Source organism: Glycine soja, chromosome 17, assembly GCF_004193775.1.
Source record: "Glycine soja cultivar W05 chromosome 17, ASM419377v2, whole genome shotgun sequence".
NCBI lineage: Eukaryota > Viridiplantae > Streptophyta > Magnoliopsida > Fabales > Fabaceae > Glycine > Glycine soja.
The window spans coordinates 19,922,290-19,942,961 of NC_041018.1; the positions used below are offsets into that span (position 1 = coordinate 19,922,290).

At 32.6% G+C, this 20,672-nt stretch overlaps 1 protein-coding gene across 1 annotated transcript; it reads left to right on the forward strand.

The window, feature by feature from the left end:
* The first annotated feature begins 14,625 nt into the window (after positions 1-14,625).
* Positions 14,626-19,969, forward strand: LOC114393117 (probable disease resistance protein At5g66900). Its single transcript, XM_028354380.1, has 6 exons — positions 14,626-14,770; positions 16,178-16,426; positions 17,457-17,857; positions 17,961-18,319; positions 18,579-18,793; positions 18,895-19,969. Exons 2-6 carry the CDS (start codon positions 16,225-16,227, stop codon positions 19,719-19,721), a joined length of 2,004 nt encoding a protein of 667 aa, XP_028210181.1. The 5' UTR covers positions 14,626-14,770; positions 16,178-16,224; the 3' UTR covers positions 19,722-19,969.
* The last annotated feature ends 703 nt before the right edge of the window (positions 19,970-20,672 follow it).

Genomic DNA, 20,672 nt, shown 5'->3' on the forward strand with positions numbered 1-20,672 from the left:
ACTTCCTAGGAAAGGGATTCCATTTAGGCATTGCGTCCAACCAAAGTTTACCACTTGATGATGGAAATGCCTACTTTTTGAAGAACCATGAGGATGACTTCTTGACATTCTTGTTGTGGATACAACTATATTTTGCCATCACATCTTTGACATCTGAAAGATGACGATGGAGATACTAGAAGCTCACATCCAACACCTTCATCTCATAAAAAAAAAAAGGGAGATTGTTAGACACTGGACGATTCATCACTGGATGACCCAAACATCTCTTAAGGTTTTGATGAAAACAAAGATATAAATTTATGTTAACCACTATGTTGCATTTAAGTCAACAAGTTTGATGACTAGAAACAACACCAAAAATGACCTATCAACAAATGGATAACTCATCTACTGGAAGCATGAAGCATTCGTCCAATGCATCCAAACAGTGAGTGGAATAAGTATTTATTTGAATTATCTATTTATTCCATTTTATATGATTCTATTTTAAAAAGGAACATATTTGAAAAATTATCCTTTGTTTCATTTTATATGATTAACGGTCATATTGAGTTATGAATGGCAGAAATGGAAATTTTTTATCCTATCAGACAAGAAATGCATAATATCCGCTTAATTCATGAAACAAGGATCAATCTGCACAATAGTCATAATATTCAATTTCTAAGATACTCTCCAGAATTACAAGCGTCGCCCTACCTATAAATACAACATCAAAGATTGAAAAACTCTGATGAACGTACATAGAAAGAAAAAGATCCGTGAACTAAGAAATGAGAGAAAAGAAGAACAACCGCTGAGAAACACATTGAGCCTAAGAGAGTTCATCCTTTGTGTATACAAAGTATCAGTGAGAGATAAGAACCTTTTTGTAAATCCACTCTCTGAGTATTGTAAAGAATCTTTCATTCTATATCAAACCTTTGTTTATGAAAGCCAGGAGTGCCTTAGTGACAAAATAATACTTAGATGTTCTTTGATTCAGGGGGAGTCTAAGGGGTGTGCCAGGAGTCGCCTTGAGAGTACTTGTAAGCCATAAGTGGTAGAGAAGAATACTTGTTATAATCAAAGTTGATTAATGGAACCCTTTATTGGTTGGTAAAGGAGAATTAGACATAGCTTAGGTCGAGTGAACCAGTATAAAATGAAGTATTTTTTTTTACTGTTCTTCATTAGCTTATTAAAGTATTTCATTGTTCATTACTGTCACACTTTGGACACATGGTTTTTCACTGAAAGAAATGTTTTTCAACTTGTTGGATGACAGTCCAACTTTTGTCAATGGAAAAGGGCTTTATAAACTTGTTTAATATAAAATCTTCCATTTCAAAAAGATTTTATATTGTGACTAACACACTATTCACCACTCCTTCTAGTGTGATTTGTGCTATTTCAAGAGAGGATATCTTGATCAGGTGAAAAGGATTGAACGGTGAATGATCATCGTTGGTGGTTTCACAAATGTTGATAGTGAGAGGTGTGAAGGTTGTCATCAAAGTCGGAACAATGGTCAATTATATTTATGGTTGCCACCATGATCTCTCCTATGCTTACAAGCTCGCCGAGGATCCCCTATCTGCTACCATTGTTGAACAGTCTTTCAACCCAAACGACAACACAAATAGATTGGTAGCGGAGAAAGGGATTACGGAGGAAGAGGGATAATAACATTAATGGTAATGGATAAAAGATAAAGAATTAAAGCTGATTATTTTAAATGAAGTGTCAATGCTTTAGTGATGGAACAAGATTTGGTACACAGTTTTTGAAGATTGATCTACAGTCTGATTATCATTAGATCCATGTGAAGAAGGAAGATATTCTGAAGACGGTGTTTGGAACCTGTTATGGTCACTACGAGTATTTCGTGATGTCATTTGGTGTTACTAATGGTCCTAGATTTTCATAGACTACATGAATCAAATATCTCATTAGGATAAATTTATGGTAGTTTTCGTAACACCCTAAATTCTTTTTACTATTATAACACCTTAAATTATTTTTTGAAATTTTACTTCAAAAACTATTTAAATAATAAATATTGTGGAATATGTCTCATTAACTTTTAATTTCTATTTCTAAGTTGGATATATATCTCATCAATTTTTCTTTCTTTTATTTTGTTTTCTTTTTCTTTCTATAAATAAGATAAAATAAAGTAAAGTAAAATAAATGTTTTTCTTTGAAAGCGTTAAGTTTTTACGTTGCAATTAAATCAGTGGATAAATGGACGCTGATTTATAATATGAAGCCTTTGTACATAAATAAAGAAAATAAATAGTGTCACAATAGAAGAAATTTGAATACAACCCAAAGTGTAAAAGTGGTGAAACGATAGATGCACATATGCTATATGAAACCCAAAGTTTCGATTTCAGTGAAGATCCCGTCCCTCAAAATACATCAAAATATCAAAACGGATCTAGGACCAGAGTAGATCACTACTCGACTAAAAGTATTGAACTATGCCTAAGGTATAAACACAGGAAGGTAACCAATCCTCCTCCTCAAATGAAGGCTCTAAGTCTCGTAGAAGCTCCATACTCTTTCTCCTCCTTGAGCGTCATGTTGATGTGATCTCCATGCTCCCCAGTGACCCACACAAGATGTACTAACTCGAATCTCCAACTCAAGATATTATCTCTCGCATCAAACCTCACTGGGGTCACTACGAATTCTTGAGCATTGTGAGGCACTTCCATGCCCAGATAAAAACTGATGTCTTCGAACCATTTCAGTTGCCAGCGAGACATAAATCCCCAATGAATGTAGCAATACTGAACATGATTGATGGTGATGGGTGTGGCATCTAGTCTATCTACCAGCACCATGTGTACTAGAGTGTGACACATGTAAAGTGACATGCGTGTATCCTAACACAACCACACCCTTTCTGTTTGTCTACTACACCAAGCTCGCAGAGGGCACGACTCCCTCAACATCTCCTGAACCTGAAAGTTGTTGGTTGTAGGGGTGAGTCCTCTGCTCCTCAAATGCCACGAACACATAGTAGTAAAACAATATGCAACCTAATTAACTACTACGTGTAGTTTCTCTAAGCAAAAGACATTCTCAAGATCCTAAGCACCTTACTAACACACTTATCACCTATTAGGTCCCAGCCTCTACCATCAATCCTCCTAGGTCTTAATGATCTTACATAATCATGTGGATGACAGTCTGGAGTGATCACCGCATACAGATACATGGTTCATTGATCCCCAATCTCCCAATTCAAAAGCATAGTCTCGGAGCCCATCAAGAGTTGCAAAGTAAGGCCTGTGAGTTACCCACGCTAAATGAGTGCACCAAATGTCGAATAGTCACCACTCGCTAATTTCCCCAGTGTATCTCTATCCACCATCCACTTTCTCAACATAATCTCACTTTCTCGCATGTGTAGCCCTTGTGCCACGTGCATCAACAAATGTGTACAAAGAAACACACAAGAAAAAGAGATGAGGCTTAGGCCTGCATACTACTCTCAGGGAACCAATAGTGGTTCCTTAAGCGATAGAAACCACTTGTCACATAAAATAATCGAACAACATAATGGCTATTATTACAGCCATCTAACAATCATAACAGACAATTTGTCGAGGGTCGGACACCCCTGTCCCAAACCATAGCGCATACAGATAAAATACAATATACAGATATATAGTAGAATATAAATTCATACGCCACCGATATAATTTTCTGGAGTTCACACTTTGTCGGTCTTATCATTCACCAAGAATAATAATAATAATAATAATAATTATACATGCATGCATCTCAGTAATTTTATCAGCAGAGAAGCATCACAATTTACAGACAGGCATTAGTCATCAGATCTTGTAGTTTATCTCAATAATAATATAGCAGTTAAATCAACAGTTCCAAAAAAATAAATAATTCTAAGGTAACTTATCCAAATGCATGAAATCCAATGTTAAGTTGTCTACTATTTAAAATTATTCTGCCACTTAATCTTACAAAGCTCTACTCCTAAACTTATTTTCAAGGTTCTCAATGTTTCAAAAATTGGTTTCTCAATAATATTATATGCTACCCTATATTTTCACGCCTAACAAACTCATTTTTGAGATCAAAACTATAAGAAAGACAGTTCATACAACTCCCATTGCTAGTTTAATTTCATGACAAATTTTATCCAAAGGCACAAAATCCAATTTTATTTTTTGGAACTGTTGATTTAACTGCTATAAAATGTCCTAAAACTTGTTTTATTCATAACTTTTGCTAGAAAACTTCAATTTGAGTGAAACTTAAGACTAAACCTAAGTTTTAAAACCCAAAGAACTCATTTTTAACCTTGAAATTTTCATAAAAAATCATATCCTCATGTTCCAGCCAATCAGTAGCTACGAATATTTGAACATCAAAACAACATGCAATGAAGCCTAGCTTCCAAAGATAACAAGGTTAGGGATCAAGAAGTAGAAAGACCCCTGCTACCTTGAATGAAGTTACACCAAGTGACTTAGATAAACAAAGAGCTCAGGTCCTTGATGTCTTAAACTTCTAAGAATAAAAATGAAATTTTGGAACCAAAAATAAGAGCTTTGAGCAAAAAATGATGGAGAAATAAGAAGAAAAGAGAGGTTTAAGAGCTTCTTAGCAAAGCTTTGAGAGAAGAAGTCTCAAGAATAATAGTATGGAACTTGGAAGAAGAAGAAAATGGTGGTCTCTCCTCCCTTGAAAGTCTCATTCAAGAGGAAGACGAATGAGGCTCAATGTTTTTAACTTGTGAGAGAAATGATGAGTTTATAGCCTAAGGCGAGTGGCAAGTTCAATTGAAAGCATGAATGACCCCTAAGATGACCAAGATTAATGTGAAAAATGGAGCTATTTATGGGTGTTATTTATTTTGAAATTTTAACCAAAAATGGCTAAAGTAGACATAGGAAAAAATGGTAAAAACTATTTTTTTACAAAAACTGGTAAATCATATCTTAAATGTCTAGATTAATGTGCTAACTTCCTAGATTATTGTGCTAATATCCATAGGGATACATGTAGTTAGATTAAAACTCCACAGAGTCCACTCAGACAGTGAAAAATTATACTACGACCTAGCATGTAGTGCACTTCTAGCACAGATGAAAATCTAGCTCAGACAGTTTTTATTTCTCTATAATGCTTCACTAAACTAATCAATACCTACACACACACACACACACACACACACACACACACACACACACACACACACACACACATATATATATATATATAAGCACTGAAATAAGAATTAAAAACATAATCATTGAAATTAAGTACATACAAGCACAAATGACACAACACAGAGTTTCTTCTAATAGCCTAAGTTGTAATTTTTGTTAGGGTTGTTACAGTTTTCATCGTCGACATTCTAGCATGATTTAGAAGTCAAGAGGAACATGCCAAACACTTGAAGATTCTACTACAAATCTTGAAGGAGAGGAAACTCAATGCTAAGATCTCAAAATGCAAATTTTGCCTCAACAAGTTCAATTTCTTAGACATGTGGTAAACTGTTAAGTGCCAAATACACATACTTTTAAGGTACCAATTAAGACACTTTCCTTATCTTTTATTAGACTTAGAGGGTTGTTTTGACTCTAATTGTGTTATTTAATGCTAGTATAATGTTTTGGTAATTTGGCTACTTTGTAGTAATTTAGTCCATCTTTTTGTACAAAAGGGTTTAAAATGGAAGAAGTATCTTAAGAGCAAGCTTGGAGTAATGAAGCTCATAGAATGATCAACTTGGGAAACAAAAATTAAAGAAGAATGAAGATTTACATTTGGCTGAGTCATGCCCGAATCTGTGGCTGAGCAAGTCTACACTCAAAATGGAAATGCTTTTTTTGTATTTTTAGGCTTGACATGAGAATATATTATGACTCCCCCTTTTCTTTTGTATCATTATTGTATTTGTGTATGTCTTGTACTATTGTATTGGAGGGATAAGAGGCTCTAAAGTGTTATGTGTTCTTCATCCATTTTCTCACCTTTCCATGTGAAATCCGAGTTGCTCACCTCCATGAGTGATTGATTTCTATTGTTTTAAGGAGTAGATGTAGCCAGTTCTAAACTCTCATTTATTTTTTGATAATATATATACATATATATATATATATATATATATATATATATATATATATATATATATATATATATATATTCATATATCGCATATTTGTGTTCTCTATTAGCATTTGTGTCTTTTCTTAATGCTTGTTGTGGAATGGCAAACCATGGCACGATTTTGGGATGTAACTGATGTTGGGAAGCACTTTTATTATCTTGAACTAAACAAAATATCCATCAGGCTTAGTGTCTAGGAATCGAACTAAGTTTTTTTGGTAATCTTTTGGTCACAACTCTTAATTATGGAGCCTTGGTTAAGCTGTAGGCAAGGTTAATTAGACTTTTTTACTCAAGAGATTAGGTTTAAGAAACTTTTATTGACTAATTTTAACATACAAGCATGAAAAAATAAATGTATGGCACTATTGCTTCTAATAGTAGAGTATAAAAAGTTGTTCGTTTGGGTTTGGATGGGTTGGTAGCTAGGAATTGGCATGAAAGATACAAGAGATGGGAAGGAAAAGATAAAGATAGTGATGTGAATGTTTTGACTATTACTTTTGAGAGTAGATCGTTTGGTGGGGGATTGGTAGGTAGGACTGAATAGTCAATAATTATCCTCTTATGTGTTTTGTCTTCTCCACTAACAATTACCAAACCATCCACACTCAACACAACAACTTTTGCTACTTTACTCTCAGAATTAATAGTCAAAGCATTCCCATCACAGTATTCATCTTTTCCTTCCTCTTCACTTTCCTTCCTATCTTTTAAATCTTTCTTGCCAACCCATAGCTACCAAACCATCCACACCCAAACCAACAACTTCTTCTACTCTACTATTGGAAGAAATAGTGACAACATCCCCATCAAAATCTTTGTATTTTCCTTCCTCTTCACTCTTCTTCCATCTTTCTCGCATCCTCACTCCAAACAATAGCCTATACCACTATACTTTCTGGAGCAAACATATAGTCCATCTTCTTAGAAGCAGAAACATAGTCCAACTTCCTAGCACCATCAGTAGAAAAACACCGTGTCCATATCAACAAAATTTGGTGGGATCATTGGCAAATGTGGTAGTAGCGAGTCGACAGCGAGGATGAAGAGAAGTAGAACAGAGAGTCTAGGAATAGAAACAAATGCAAGAGAAGAGAAGAGAGAATTTATTTTAAAAATTAAATCCAAAATTACTGTTGTGTCCCTAGAAAAAACATAACTAAAAAAACATGATTGCTTTTTTGTCTAAACTTTTGGTGTAGGTTGCTAATGTATCCCAATGAAAAAAAAAGTGGAAGTATTTTAACACACACACACACACACGCATATATATATATATATATATATATATATATATATATATATATAGAGAGAGAGAGAGAGAGAGAGAGAGAGAGAGAGAGAGTAACTTTAAAAGATAATTGTTTTTAGTGACAACACCCACAAGTTCATATTTAAGCCAAACACCAACAGTGAAAGCAACAAAGATCGCATGCACGGTGGCTGGTTGGAGGTATGACACCCTCTACCCCGACATATATATAATAAATAAAATATATAAATATATTGGTAAATAAATTCACGTGGGTAAAAGGTTCACATTCACTTCATTATTACCAAATATAACTTATTAAAAATATATTTGGCTCGAAACAAGGCCACCAAAATTTACAAAATGTTTTGTTAAATCAATGAGGTAAAATGAAATAGACTAACATCATGCAATTAATATAAACTTATGTCCCAATGTCACATCCTATCAGAGCATTGAGGTAAAATGAAATAGACTAACATCATGAAATTAATATAAACTTATGTCCCAATGTCACATCCTATCAGAGCATTGTGTCCCGATGTCCTTCAGCACAAGGTTCCTTTAACAATTCACCTAGTCATCTGCTCCGTCGAACACAAAGTTCAAGATCATCATAGGATCCAAACGCAAATAGCACACAGGGAGTGAGTTATCACATTCCTAACTAATAGAGAAACAAGACAACTATATATGCATATCATATAAATGAGATACAACTTACTTAAACATAACTCACGTAATTCCACCACTTTTCATTTAAAATTCACTTTTCAATCATCAATCACATTTCACATGAACCACACACTTAGATCAATACATAATAAGATGATGGTAGAGTCTATATGCAATGTGGTACCATGTCAGTGAAAAACCACCCTGGGGCGCTTAGGAGTACATAACAAGACACACCACAAAATGACTATGTCAGGTTACTCTCACTAAGTAAAATCATAGGGAGACCAGTCAGGGTCACACTATTTTGCGAGAATGCTCCAATCATGTGGGATCAGCACATGCTTAAAGAAGCACTCAAATCGGGTGACCCCCAAGGCCTACACTCCGAAGAGTCCATCAGGGTCTCTCCCTCTTGATTCAGGTCCAACCCCTAAAATAATTTTTTTTGCATGCAGACACTGCTCATGAATTATACAATATCCACGACCTCACGCTCATGTTTTAAACACGTTTAACACATTACACTACAATTTAACATTGGTTCCTAAATAGGAAACCTACACTTTCTCTTTAACACTGCTTCCTAAATAGGAAACCTACACTTTCTCTTTAACATTGTGCATCAACACTTTTCTCAAGATAATACTGGTCGGATTATTGTACAATTCACAGCTTACAACACAAGTAATGCCACATCAAGTGTTAACCACACACTAATCCATAACCAAAACTCATTCACAATTTCACATCTCTTAATGTCACAATTCACCATCACATGTTTACACGTATCTCACAAATTAACACATGTTCAACTTTGCACTTATACTCAATCTCAATAACAATACTATAATCTCAAAGCAACATGTTATTCCACAATTCATCACATATTTCATTTATAAACACTGCTTATGAATTATACAATGTAGAAGCAAGCTTCATGATGTTGAATCAAGATTGATTCAAGGAGTTTTGATGATGACAAAGATAATGACAAAAAGCCCATGATAATGATTTCAAGATTGAGTCAAGAACAATTCAAGAATCAAGAGAAAGATTCAAGAGAAGTTTCAAGTTTCAAGTTTTCAAGAATCAAGAATCAAGAATAATCAAGAACAAGATTCAAGACTCAAGATTCAAGAATCAAGAGAAGACTCAATCAAGATAAGTACTAAAAAGTTTTTCAAAACATTGAGTAGCACATGATTTTTTCACAAAACCTTTTACCAAAGAGTTTTTACTCTCTGGTAATCGATTACCAGTTTATTGTAATCGATTACTAGTAGCAAAGATTGTTTTCAAAAAACTTTTAACTGAATTTACAAAGTTCCAATTGATTTCAAAATGGTGTAATCGATTAAAATGATTTGGTAATCGAGTACCAGTGTGTTTGAACGTTGAAATTCAAATTCAAATGTGAAGAGTCACATCCTTTCACAAAAATGCTTTGTGTAATCGATTACAATGATTTGGTAATCGATTACCAGTGATAAGTTTTGAATAGAAATCAAAAGATATAACTCTTCCAATGGTTTTCAAGCTTTTCTAAAGGTTATAACTCTTCTAATGGTTTTCTTGACCAAACATGAAGAGTCTATAAAAGCAAGACCTTGATTTGCATTTCAATAACACTTGCAACCTTTACAAAAAACTTTTCCACATATTCTTTTACAACCTTTGAATCTCTTTGAACATCTTCTTCTTCTTCTTCTTCCTTTGCAAAAACTTTCTTAAGTTTTCTGGTTTTCCAAACCTTGAAAACAAAACTTGTGCTATTCATCTTTTTCATTCCCTTATCCCTTTGCCAAAAAGAATTCGCCAAAGACTAACCGTCTGAATTCTTTTTGTGTCTCTATTCTCCCTTTTCCAAAAGAACAAAGGATTAACCGCCTGAATTCTTTTGTGTCTCCCTTCTCCCTTGTCAAAGAATTCAAAACAACACAGTCTGAGAATTCTTTTGATTCTTCCCTTTCCCATAAACAAAAGATTTCAAAGGACTAACCGCCTGAGAATTCTTTTGTTTCCCCATTCTCAAAGTTTCGAAGGACTAACCGTCTGAGAACTTTGTCTTAACACATTGGAGGGTACATCCTTTGTGGTACAAGTAGAGGGTACATCTACTTGGGTTGTTGTGACTGAGAACAAGAGAGAGTACATCTCTTGTGGATCAGTTCTAGTGGAGGATACATCCACTAGGTTGTTCAAAGAGAACAAGGGAGGGTACATCCCTTGTGGATCTTTGCTTGTAAAAGGATTTTTACAAGGTTGAAAAGAAATCTCAAGGACCGCAGGTCGCTTGGGGACTGGATGTAGGCACGGGTTGTTGCCGAACCAGTATAAAACTCTTGTGCGTTTGTCTTCTTCTTCCCTACTCTTTTAATTTCTGTTGTGCACTTTAATTATCGCTTTTACTTTTGGTTAAGTTTCCATTTGTGTTATTTACTTTCTTAACAATATAGTAAAAGCCTAAGTAGGGTAAATTTTAATTAGTAAAAGTTCATTAATAATTAATTCAACCCCCCCTTCTTAATTATCCCGAGGCCACTTGATCCAACATACAATACCCATGACCTCACACTCGTGTTTCAAACACGTTTAACACATTACGCTACAATTTAACACTGGATCTTAAATAGGAAACCTATACTTTCTCTTTAACACTGCGCATAAACATTTTCTCAATATCAACACTGGTCGGGTTATTGTATAATTCACAGCTCACAACATAATTATTATCACATAAGTGTTAAACACACACACTTATTCACGACCAAATATCATGCCCATAATTTAACATCTCGTTTCATAAGCCCAAAATGGTGTATCATTGCGCCCCATGTTTATTTATGCATCTTCATAACATTCATAATGATATTCATAAGGTACAACATACACATGTACATCAAATCTAACCATAATATTCTCAAACTCCAACACTTGAATAATTTTTTGGAATCATACTATAACAATACTACAATATTATTTACATAAAATATTAATATAAATAAATATATAGCAAAATCTATATATATATAAAACCAGTAGCATACATCATATTGGATCATGAATTTCAAAGTAAGCTTTCAATGTATCAATTCTAAATAATTATATGAACACTTTCTCGTATATATAAGTATACATGAATTCATATATATTATCTTAGAATACAACACACAGTCTACTAGAAATCTTTGGTCAATTTCAAATATAATATTAATTTTAAACTATAAAAAAACCTTAAAAAACATGAAAAGGAGAAAATACAAAATCAATATCTCACTCTCTCTTATGCTAAATCTCTACTTACTTAATTTCATCAATTCACGCTAATTAGACAAAGGTTTAATTTATAGGATTCACACTCAATCCAAGAACACATCAATTTCACATCAATTGGTTCGTCAAACATATGTAATTCACAGTTATAATTATAAAGATAAAATTAAAATTTGTAGAAACACCCCAAAAACTCATCTAATTGATACTTTAAGGATCTCTACATATATTCTCACTACTCCTCAAATGTGAATAACTCATCCCTTACCTCGATGTAGTCACTCAAGCGTTCTCCATTATCAATTGAGATGTTTTTGGTGCTCTCTAGAGCTCCTCCTTCGATTGCTCTGTTAGGGTTCCCAAACGTTAGAGAAAAGGAGAAGAGATTGAAGCCTCCATTTGTACTGTCTTCGTGCGATTCTGTTATCTCCCTCTATTAATATTATCTCGTAAATCCCAACGACGAAGGTGTGAAGAATTTAATCTCAAAAAACATATAAAAATTTTACGACAATCCAACAGTTAAAGAATCCGGGATCGTAGTTTTACCAAGACAATTTTGGGTTTCTGCGGGAAAATAAAAGACTACGATGCGAAGGATATTTCTCTCAGCTCAGACATGATTTCGAAATTCCCAATGGTGAGAATGTTTGGAATTGGGTTGCGAACCTGGTGCTTAAATTTCATGACGATCCAACAATGAATAAGTTCGAGATCGTTGTTTTTCTGAGACAGGTTTGGTGGTGTGCGAGGAAAAGAGAGGATTTCAGAAGAAGAAGGAGATTTACAAATTATTATTTACTTTATTTATTTATTTTGATAATTTTATAAAAACAAACTATATTTTATTCTCTATCAAATGAATAAATAAAATACATTCTTTATTTTCTCTAAAATCATTATTTTAATTAATAAAGTTATTTCTCCTTATTTATTTAATTATAACAAACCTTGTCATTTTATAAAACTCTATTTATTTATAAATAATAATCCTTTTTAATTTAGTCTACGAAAAATGGGATGTTACAGGAGGCTTTGCGGATCTAGTTTGGTGGTGGTGGAGGGTTAGATCTAGTTGAGGATGGTGGTGTTGGGAACGATGCACGATGGGTCTAGGTCAAAAGTAGAGTGTGAGGGTGAGACGACAAAGGAGGAGGTGTTGGTGGAGGGTTAGATTTAAAAATCGTCACTATTTGTATGCAAAAAATCACCATACCTTTCAATCCTAACGACATTAGCTTAATTCGACAGAAAAGATAAGATTGATGCATTTTTAATAAAAACTTGAGGATCAAATTAAATCTATATAAAAAAAATTAAATTGAACCTTTAAAATAATTTGGGAACCAAATTGATAATTAAGCCTCAAATATACATAGATATGAGAATTTAACCATTAATTGAAACAAAATGATTTTCAATGTTTATTTTTTGTATTAAATATAAAATGTTCATTCATTTTTATAAATTAATCTTTTATTGTATTTCAAAAATAGTAAAGTAAATATTCTTAAATATATCTTCTCTTTAAATATTTGTCTGGAAATAACTATTTTAGATGGATGTAATACCGTGCTAAACTGCTAATATATTCATCACCCGACCAAATTAAATCAACAATGTGTGATTTTAAATTATATTTGACCCAGACTGGAAAACATATTCCCATCGACAAAACTCAGCAAAACAGGTTTTGGAAAGTGGAGGGAGGAAACAAATCTTTGTTGTTGTTGTTTACAATTAATTAAGGAGGAACAAAGGCCCACGTCAAAAGAAAAAGTAGCTCAAAATATATATTACGGGGCATCCAAATGCTCATTCATTTTATTTGACTATTTCCATAACGTAATAACATGCAGCAGAGAAAATTAAAGGTGGATGAACTCGTTCAATAATTTCAATAACATGACATGAAGTCAGCAGCCGTATTTTCTTATCTATAGACGAGTTGATCGAATGGCATGCAGTTAATTGAGGAATCATTCTCAAGTCAAGGAGGTTTCTAATTAACATCCCAATTCCAAGCTATTTCCAGGGCAGTGAGAATATATACCGCGTAGTTCAGACTTTTTTTTGTTTGTATATGTTGAAAGTAAAGATTAATCTTCATCCAAGCGTAAATTCACATAAGTTGGTTATTTTATCCCAACACGATTTATTTTAAACCCAAAGATTAATTAGAATTCAAATCTTGAATTACTTGTATCCATTGTTGGCAGGTACAAATTACTATCACATGTATCCATGGTTGTTGGCTCATAATTCAAACAAGAGATAAAGTGTTTCCAACCTTATTATATCTCCTCCAAGCTTAATTAATTAATTTCTCTAAAACCCCAGCAATCCAACTTCCCTTTGCATCTGAAAATTCCCGCACAAATATCTGAATGTGTATACCACTCATGTGAAGGATAATGGATCAGGAGTTGAAGGGGAGCTAGGAAACTCTTGAGGTAAATCTGTACTAACACGTATTTGACGGGGAATTAGAATATTATAATTTTTCTATCTGCAATATAGGAAGAAAAAAAATATATAGGACGTGTTCTCACACGTTTTCCAAATTCGTTTATATATTGGAAATTTCCGTGCATGCTATGAATCATTTTGAATCAAAAAGAGGAATAGGATGCTTATATGCACAGAAAAAAAAATGTTATTTATTACTATCGAATTAATAATTAAACCTTGAATGAGAAACATATTGTAATTTTCCTTCTTGTTCACGAAATTACGCACTTTCTAAACAAAAGCAGACATTACTATTAATATAGATTTCATATTCTTGCAAAACAATGAATGCATTTGAAAACGTTTACAAAGCTATGGCAATAAGTTTAACTATTCTTCATATATATATATATATATATATATAATAATCTCATCCTTTCATTTTTAATTAAAAATAATCTCCGTGAAAAAAAATACACTTTTCTCTTAATTTAATTATACGAATAAAATCTACATTGCCCTGTAATTACTTTGCGTCAAAAACTAAACATAGATTAAAGTTGACCATGAATGATCTTTCGTCTTATTCTTCTTATTATTGTAATTTTAACTCTTTCGTTAAGGCAGAATATCCATGAAAAAGTAAAACACGCGTATAGTAATAGATTAGTAACATGTACATGCAATTACAAAATTATAGTCTTTATTTTTTATGTAACAAAATTATAGTCATGGGAAACTAAAAAATGTACGCTCATGGCATGCATGGCTATAAATATCTTCTTAATTTGCGATTCTAACCAATTCTTTCAATTGGAGATCCTCGTGCATTACAAGAACTTATTTCATATATTTTCAAATTTTGATCGTGCTCGTACATTGCAGCTTTCTTTAACAAGAAGAACACGTAAAAAAATATTATTTCTTAGAAAAGCACATCCATAGGAAGCATCGCTCGTGTTATTTCAAATTAAGGTACATGGTTTTATGTAATTGTCGCATTTCTCTACTACATACAATACTATTTTTTTTTTTTAAACTTCATTTCCAATACCTTTGTCTTACAGTCCCCGAAATGTTTTTAGTAATTTAAGCCGGCTTTTCTTGTACCGATTTTTCTGCAATGTATACATTATAGTCTTCACAATACATACACATATAGCATTTTATTTTCTGCACAATGCACAACATAATGGTTATTTTCCTTGTAAAAAAAAAGATTGTTTTCATATAATTTTAAGAGTTCACGATAAAGAAATATTAATTTTTGAATTTATGATAAGTATTTATATTTTGAAACAAATTTATTTTAACTGTTAATTATTTTTTAAAGAAATAGTTAATGCTTAATTTAGATATAATATGAAAGAATTATATTGAATAAGATAAACAACTCAAAATACCTAGACATAATGAGAATCTTTTTTAACCATTGTAATGAGGAACTTTGACTTTCTAGTAGGAATCCGAGATATTTTCATAAGCTTTAGTTTTTTGGGGTGATTATGAGATCAATTATCGATACCGGATTTAGTCACACATAAAAGATGTTTGAGAGAGAATTTTTTTTAATAGTTATATCAAATTACTTAATTTAAAATTAAAATTAAGAAATATATTTCAAAGGAATAAAAAGATAAATATTAAATTAAATGCTCAATATATAGGATTAAAATAAACACGTGACTCAATAAAGATTCATATGCATGAGAGTTTTGGTTTGCTCCCTCAGGCCTTGGCTGTATTGTTTTATTTCTTTCTAATAACATGATATAAGATTGCCGCCAAGGATTACTAGTTTTTTAGGTGTCAACCTTGAGATTTTAAAAATTATCCTCATGTTTTGCCGTCCTAACCTTTGTAAAAAAAATAAAATACGTTGGATAGTTAGTTTAGAATTTCAAAATTCAGCTTTTTCACATTTTTTTAAAATTTAAACATGTTTTCAAATATAAACTATTATATTTAGTTATATAATATTTATGCAAAATATAATGTTAAAGTATAAAAATAGAACATTTGACACTATTCTTTTTGTTTTTAACCTTACATAAAATATTTTTACAATATGTTTATATAAAATACATTTACAAATTTGTTCATATATATCAACCATTTGGCGAAATTAATAACGTCAATGATAAGAGGGTTTTTCCAGGTAGGAATAAAAATAAATTAAAAGATGATGTTTTGACCAACCAAAATGCATACTTTTTTTTTTTCCTTTTTCATGTAGAAAGCTTAGTAAAGTGAAGCATTTTTTTATGTTAGAACTAAAGCAAGAATCAGTGTCAAGCGTATCAAATGGAACACTGTCCTAAATATAATTGGTCTCTTTTAACGTTCTGGACTTTCAATACATTGAGTTTCTCTGTTTCTCAGAACTTGAACCTTGCTTGATTGAAAGGACTCGAATAGTTAAGTTATTCATGGAAGAGATGGCACAACAAGTAAAGCGTCCTTTTGGTGTTCCTGAAGAGCCAGAATTCACTGTTGGGTTGGATGCACCATTGAGGGAGTTGAAAATGGAACTTCTTAAAGAAGGTGTGTCCATCATTGTGCTGACTGGTTTAGGTGGATCGGGAAAAACCACTTTGGCTACAAAGCTTTGTTGGGATGAACAAGTCATAGGTATGTCGTAACTAACTCCTTTTTGGTTCTCTGCTATGATAAATGAATTAACTAGTTCTTATAGTAACAAAAAAGGTAAGAAAATCTTTATTGAAAATTTGCAAAACTTTAGATTTTATTTAAAGGGGGTAAATTACCAAATTTATCTCTAAAAGTGTGATGTGATGACAAATTAGTCACTGAAACGATAAAAAATACAATTTTAATCTCTAAATATGAAAAAAAATGTGACAAATTAGTTCTACAGTTAATTTGTGAGATCATTTTATCAATAAGATATAATATTGAAGAACCAATATGACAATAAGTTATAAAGTTTAAAGATCAATTTTTCATTAAATTAACTGTATGATTAATTTGTCGCATTTTTCGCATGTTCAGATAATAAATTTAAAATTTTCATCTTTAAGGAACCAATTTGTTCGTGTTTTACACTAGCAGAAACAAATTTTGACAATTTATCATTTCAAGGATAAATGGAAGCTTTATTAGAAGTAGTCACTAGGTGAAATTAAATGCAAGCGGAATGCTCTAATTTCTGAACTATAGAAAATGGCTTAAAGCATAGTATCTAACTCCTTTTTGGTTCATAAATGAGATAACTAATTTTTATAGATGAATTCATATAATAAAAAAAGGTAGAAAAATGTTTATTGGAAACTTGCATTGCTTCAGATAGTATTCAACAATAAATGGAAGTTTTTTTAAGAATAGGTGAAACTAAATGCACGTGGAATGCTCTAAATTCTAATTCCATATATACTTCTGATATATATGTAGAAAACAGCTTAAGGCAGAGTTCAAGCTTACTGAAAACTGATATAGTTATTTGATTTCCTAACTTTTGCATGTGCTACTCTAACATAAGAAGCACTTTCTTATGATCACGAGAATTAGTTATTTTAATTCCTGCTCATATTCATTTTTATAAAATGTTAAATGTAGTAAATTATTTTGTTGCAATACATGCACAGTTTAAGATTAGTCTAGAAAGAATTCTTGGGCTTACTAATCTCTTTGGTTTCTATAGGTTCATTCAAGGAAAATATTTTATTTGTCACCTTCTCAAAAACACCTAAGCTGAAGATTATCGTCGAAAGACTATTTGAATATTGTGGATATCAGGTGCCTCAGTTTCAAAGCGATGAAGATGTGGTTAATCAATCGGGACTTTTGCTGAGGAAAATTGATGCAAGTCCTATGTTGTTGGTCCTGGATGATGTCTGGCCTGGCTCAGAACCCTTAGTTGAGAAATTTAAGGTTCAGATGCCAGATTATAAAATTTTGGTGACTTCAAGAGTTGCATTTCCTAGATTTGGCTCTCCATACATCTTAAAACCTCTTGTTCATGAAGATGCAATGGCCCTTTTTTGTCACCACACTCTCTTAGGAAAAAACAGCTCAAATATTCCTGAAGAAGTTGTCCAAAAGGTGCTTGTTCCTTCTTTCTGACATTATACAAGTAATCCATACTTTAATTTTTAGAAGAAACTTTTTTATCATTGACTATATTTGCTTGCACCATGAAATGCAGATTGTTAGACATTGCAAGGGCTTACCGCTTGCCATTAAAGTGATTGGTAGATCACTAAGTAATCAACCTTACGAGTTGTGGCAAAAGATGGTGGAGAAATTGTCACAAGGTCATTCCATACTTGATTCTAACACTAAATTAGTTGCTTCCCTCAAAAAGATCTCAGATGTCTTGGAAGATAATTCCATCATCAAAGAGTGCTTCATAGACTTAGCTTTATTTCCTGAAAACCAAAAAATTCCTGTTGCTGCTCTTGTGGATATGTGGGTAGAGTTGTATGGACTAGATAATGATGGCATAGTAATGGCCAATGTCAACAAATTAGCTTCCATGAATCTGGCTAATGTCTTAGAAACAAGGTACAGTCGATGACTACTTATATTTATTCTCAACCACTTTATTCTAATATACTCTATAGTACAAATAATTCAATAGCTTGTTAGCTCATGAGAGCAGTGTTCCTTATAAATTATTCCAAATTTACTATTTAACTTGAGAATTTAAACTTCTGCCATTATGTAACTTTTCATTTCTTATTGAGGACAGATGTTGAAATTTGTGAATCTATCATATAAAGAGCATTTATTTTAATCTTGTGAGGATTGATAATTTTACCAGGAAAAATACAAGTGACACAGACAGTTACTACTACAATAACCATTTCATCATCCTTCATGGTATTCTAAGAGACATCACAATTTATCAAGGCACCCAGGAACAAGTTGAACTGAGAAAAAGACTTATGATTGGCATAACTGAAAATAAAACTGAATGGTGGCTAATTAGAGAAAAACAGCAAGGCATGATGATTCGCATATTGTCTATATCAACCGGTTAGTTATACCTTTCTCTAAAGTATAGAAAGTTCCTATGATCTGTCTTTTGTTGCTCTTCTACTATTGAGTATTGACACATATATTGGTTGCTTTTGCAGATGAAACTTGCACATCATATTGGTCCCATCTGCAACCAACTCAAGCCGAGGTTCTGATTTTAAACCTTCAAACTAGTCGGTACACCTTTCCAAAGTTCTTGAAAGAAATGAGTAAACTAAAAGTTCTGATAGTCATACGTCATGGTTTCCATCCTTCTGAAATGAAGAATTTTGAGTCGCTTGACTCATTATCCAACCTAAGAAGAATGAGATTAGAGCGGATTTCTGTTCCTCCCTTTGTCATGTTGAAGAATCTTAAAAAATTATCCCTTTACTTTTGTAATACAAGACAGGCTTTTGAAAACGGAAACATGCTAATTTCAGATGCTCTTCCAATTCTAGAAGATTTGAATATTGACTATTGCAATGATATGGTGGAATTGCCTACGGGGCTATGTGAGATCACCTCCTTGAAGATGCTCAGTATTACTAATTGCCATAAGCTTTCAGCATTGCCCCAAGAAATTGGAAATTTGGAGAATTTGAAACTTATAAGGCTAAGTTCCTGTACTGATTTGGAAGGGATACCAAATTCTATTGGAAGGCTTTCAAATTTAAGGCATATGGACATCTCAAACTGCATAAGCCTTCCTAATTTGCCAGAGGACTTTGGTAATCTTTGTAATCTAAGAAATCTGTACATGACAAGTTGTGCAAGGTGTGAATTGCCACCCTCAATCATCAATCTTGAGCATTTAAAAGAGGTGGTATGTGATGAAGAGACGGCTGCTTCTTGGGATGCTTTCAAACCTATGCTTCCCAATCTAAAGATAGATATTCCTCAACTTGATGTCAACTTGAATTGGCTACATGAAATTCACTCCTAATACTTGTTTCATGCGAATGTCATTGCGTTTGCAAGTTGTTGTTGATCACACGAGAAAATAAAGGGACAATATTTGGTTTGTTGTTGACGAACTCATGAAACAAAAATTCTGTGATGTCCAAGGCAAAAAGGGAGAAGTAATTGTTATTGTTTTGGTTGACTGTCTGCGTAATTTATATAAGATAAAGTGTTAGGAAATAGCTTGTTAGTACAAATTCGTGTGGTAAAAATACTGTATATTTTTTTTCACTTAAAAGCATTTTCTGATAGTAAATTAGCCCTAAACAATCCCACAATGATAGTATTTCTCAGTCAATGGTTTCCATCCAATATACATTCAGTCAAAGACAACTTAAGAGTAAAACAACTAAAGTATACGCTTTAGGCCCATCAACAAAAATGTAAATATTCATTTTATAAAACAAAATGACACATCTATTATAAAATGTTACATATGTTGACAAAAAGATCCAATATGTAGTTTTTTCATTTAAAGTAAAAACATTTCTCTTAAAATTTGCTTCAGGCCTCACTTGTGGTTGGACCGGTCCTGCATTCAGCATAAATGGTTCAATCACTAGACACCAGGCACCAGCACTAGTTCACAGAACACAACTAACATAATTTGAAAGACCTGATAAGTAAATATAAATGTTAGTGAATTGAACAAAATACCTGGATGCATGGGCAGATGGTGTAGCTAGCCCTAGTGGTGACTCTTTCTGCAAAGAAGAAAAGCATAATGCAGCAAAAGATGCAATTTCTTCACTAATTCAATTCAGATTAACTACAGGAGATTATTAAAAAAATGAGAATAATTTTTTTCTCAGAATATTGTGATATGATAGAGACAAATAAACAGAACAATGCAATTACATTACAAAATTCCTAAAACAATGCAATTTCTCTAATCTAAAATTCTCAATGTCTGATATCTTTATTTCTTTTGCTT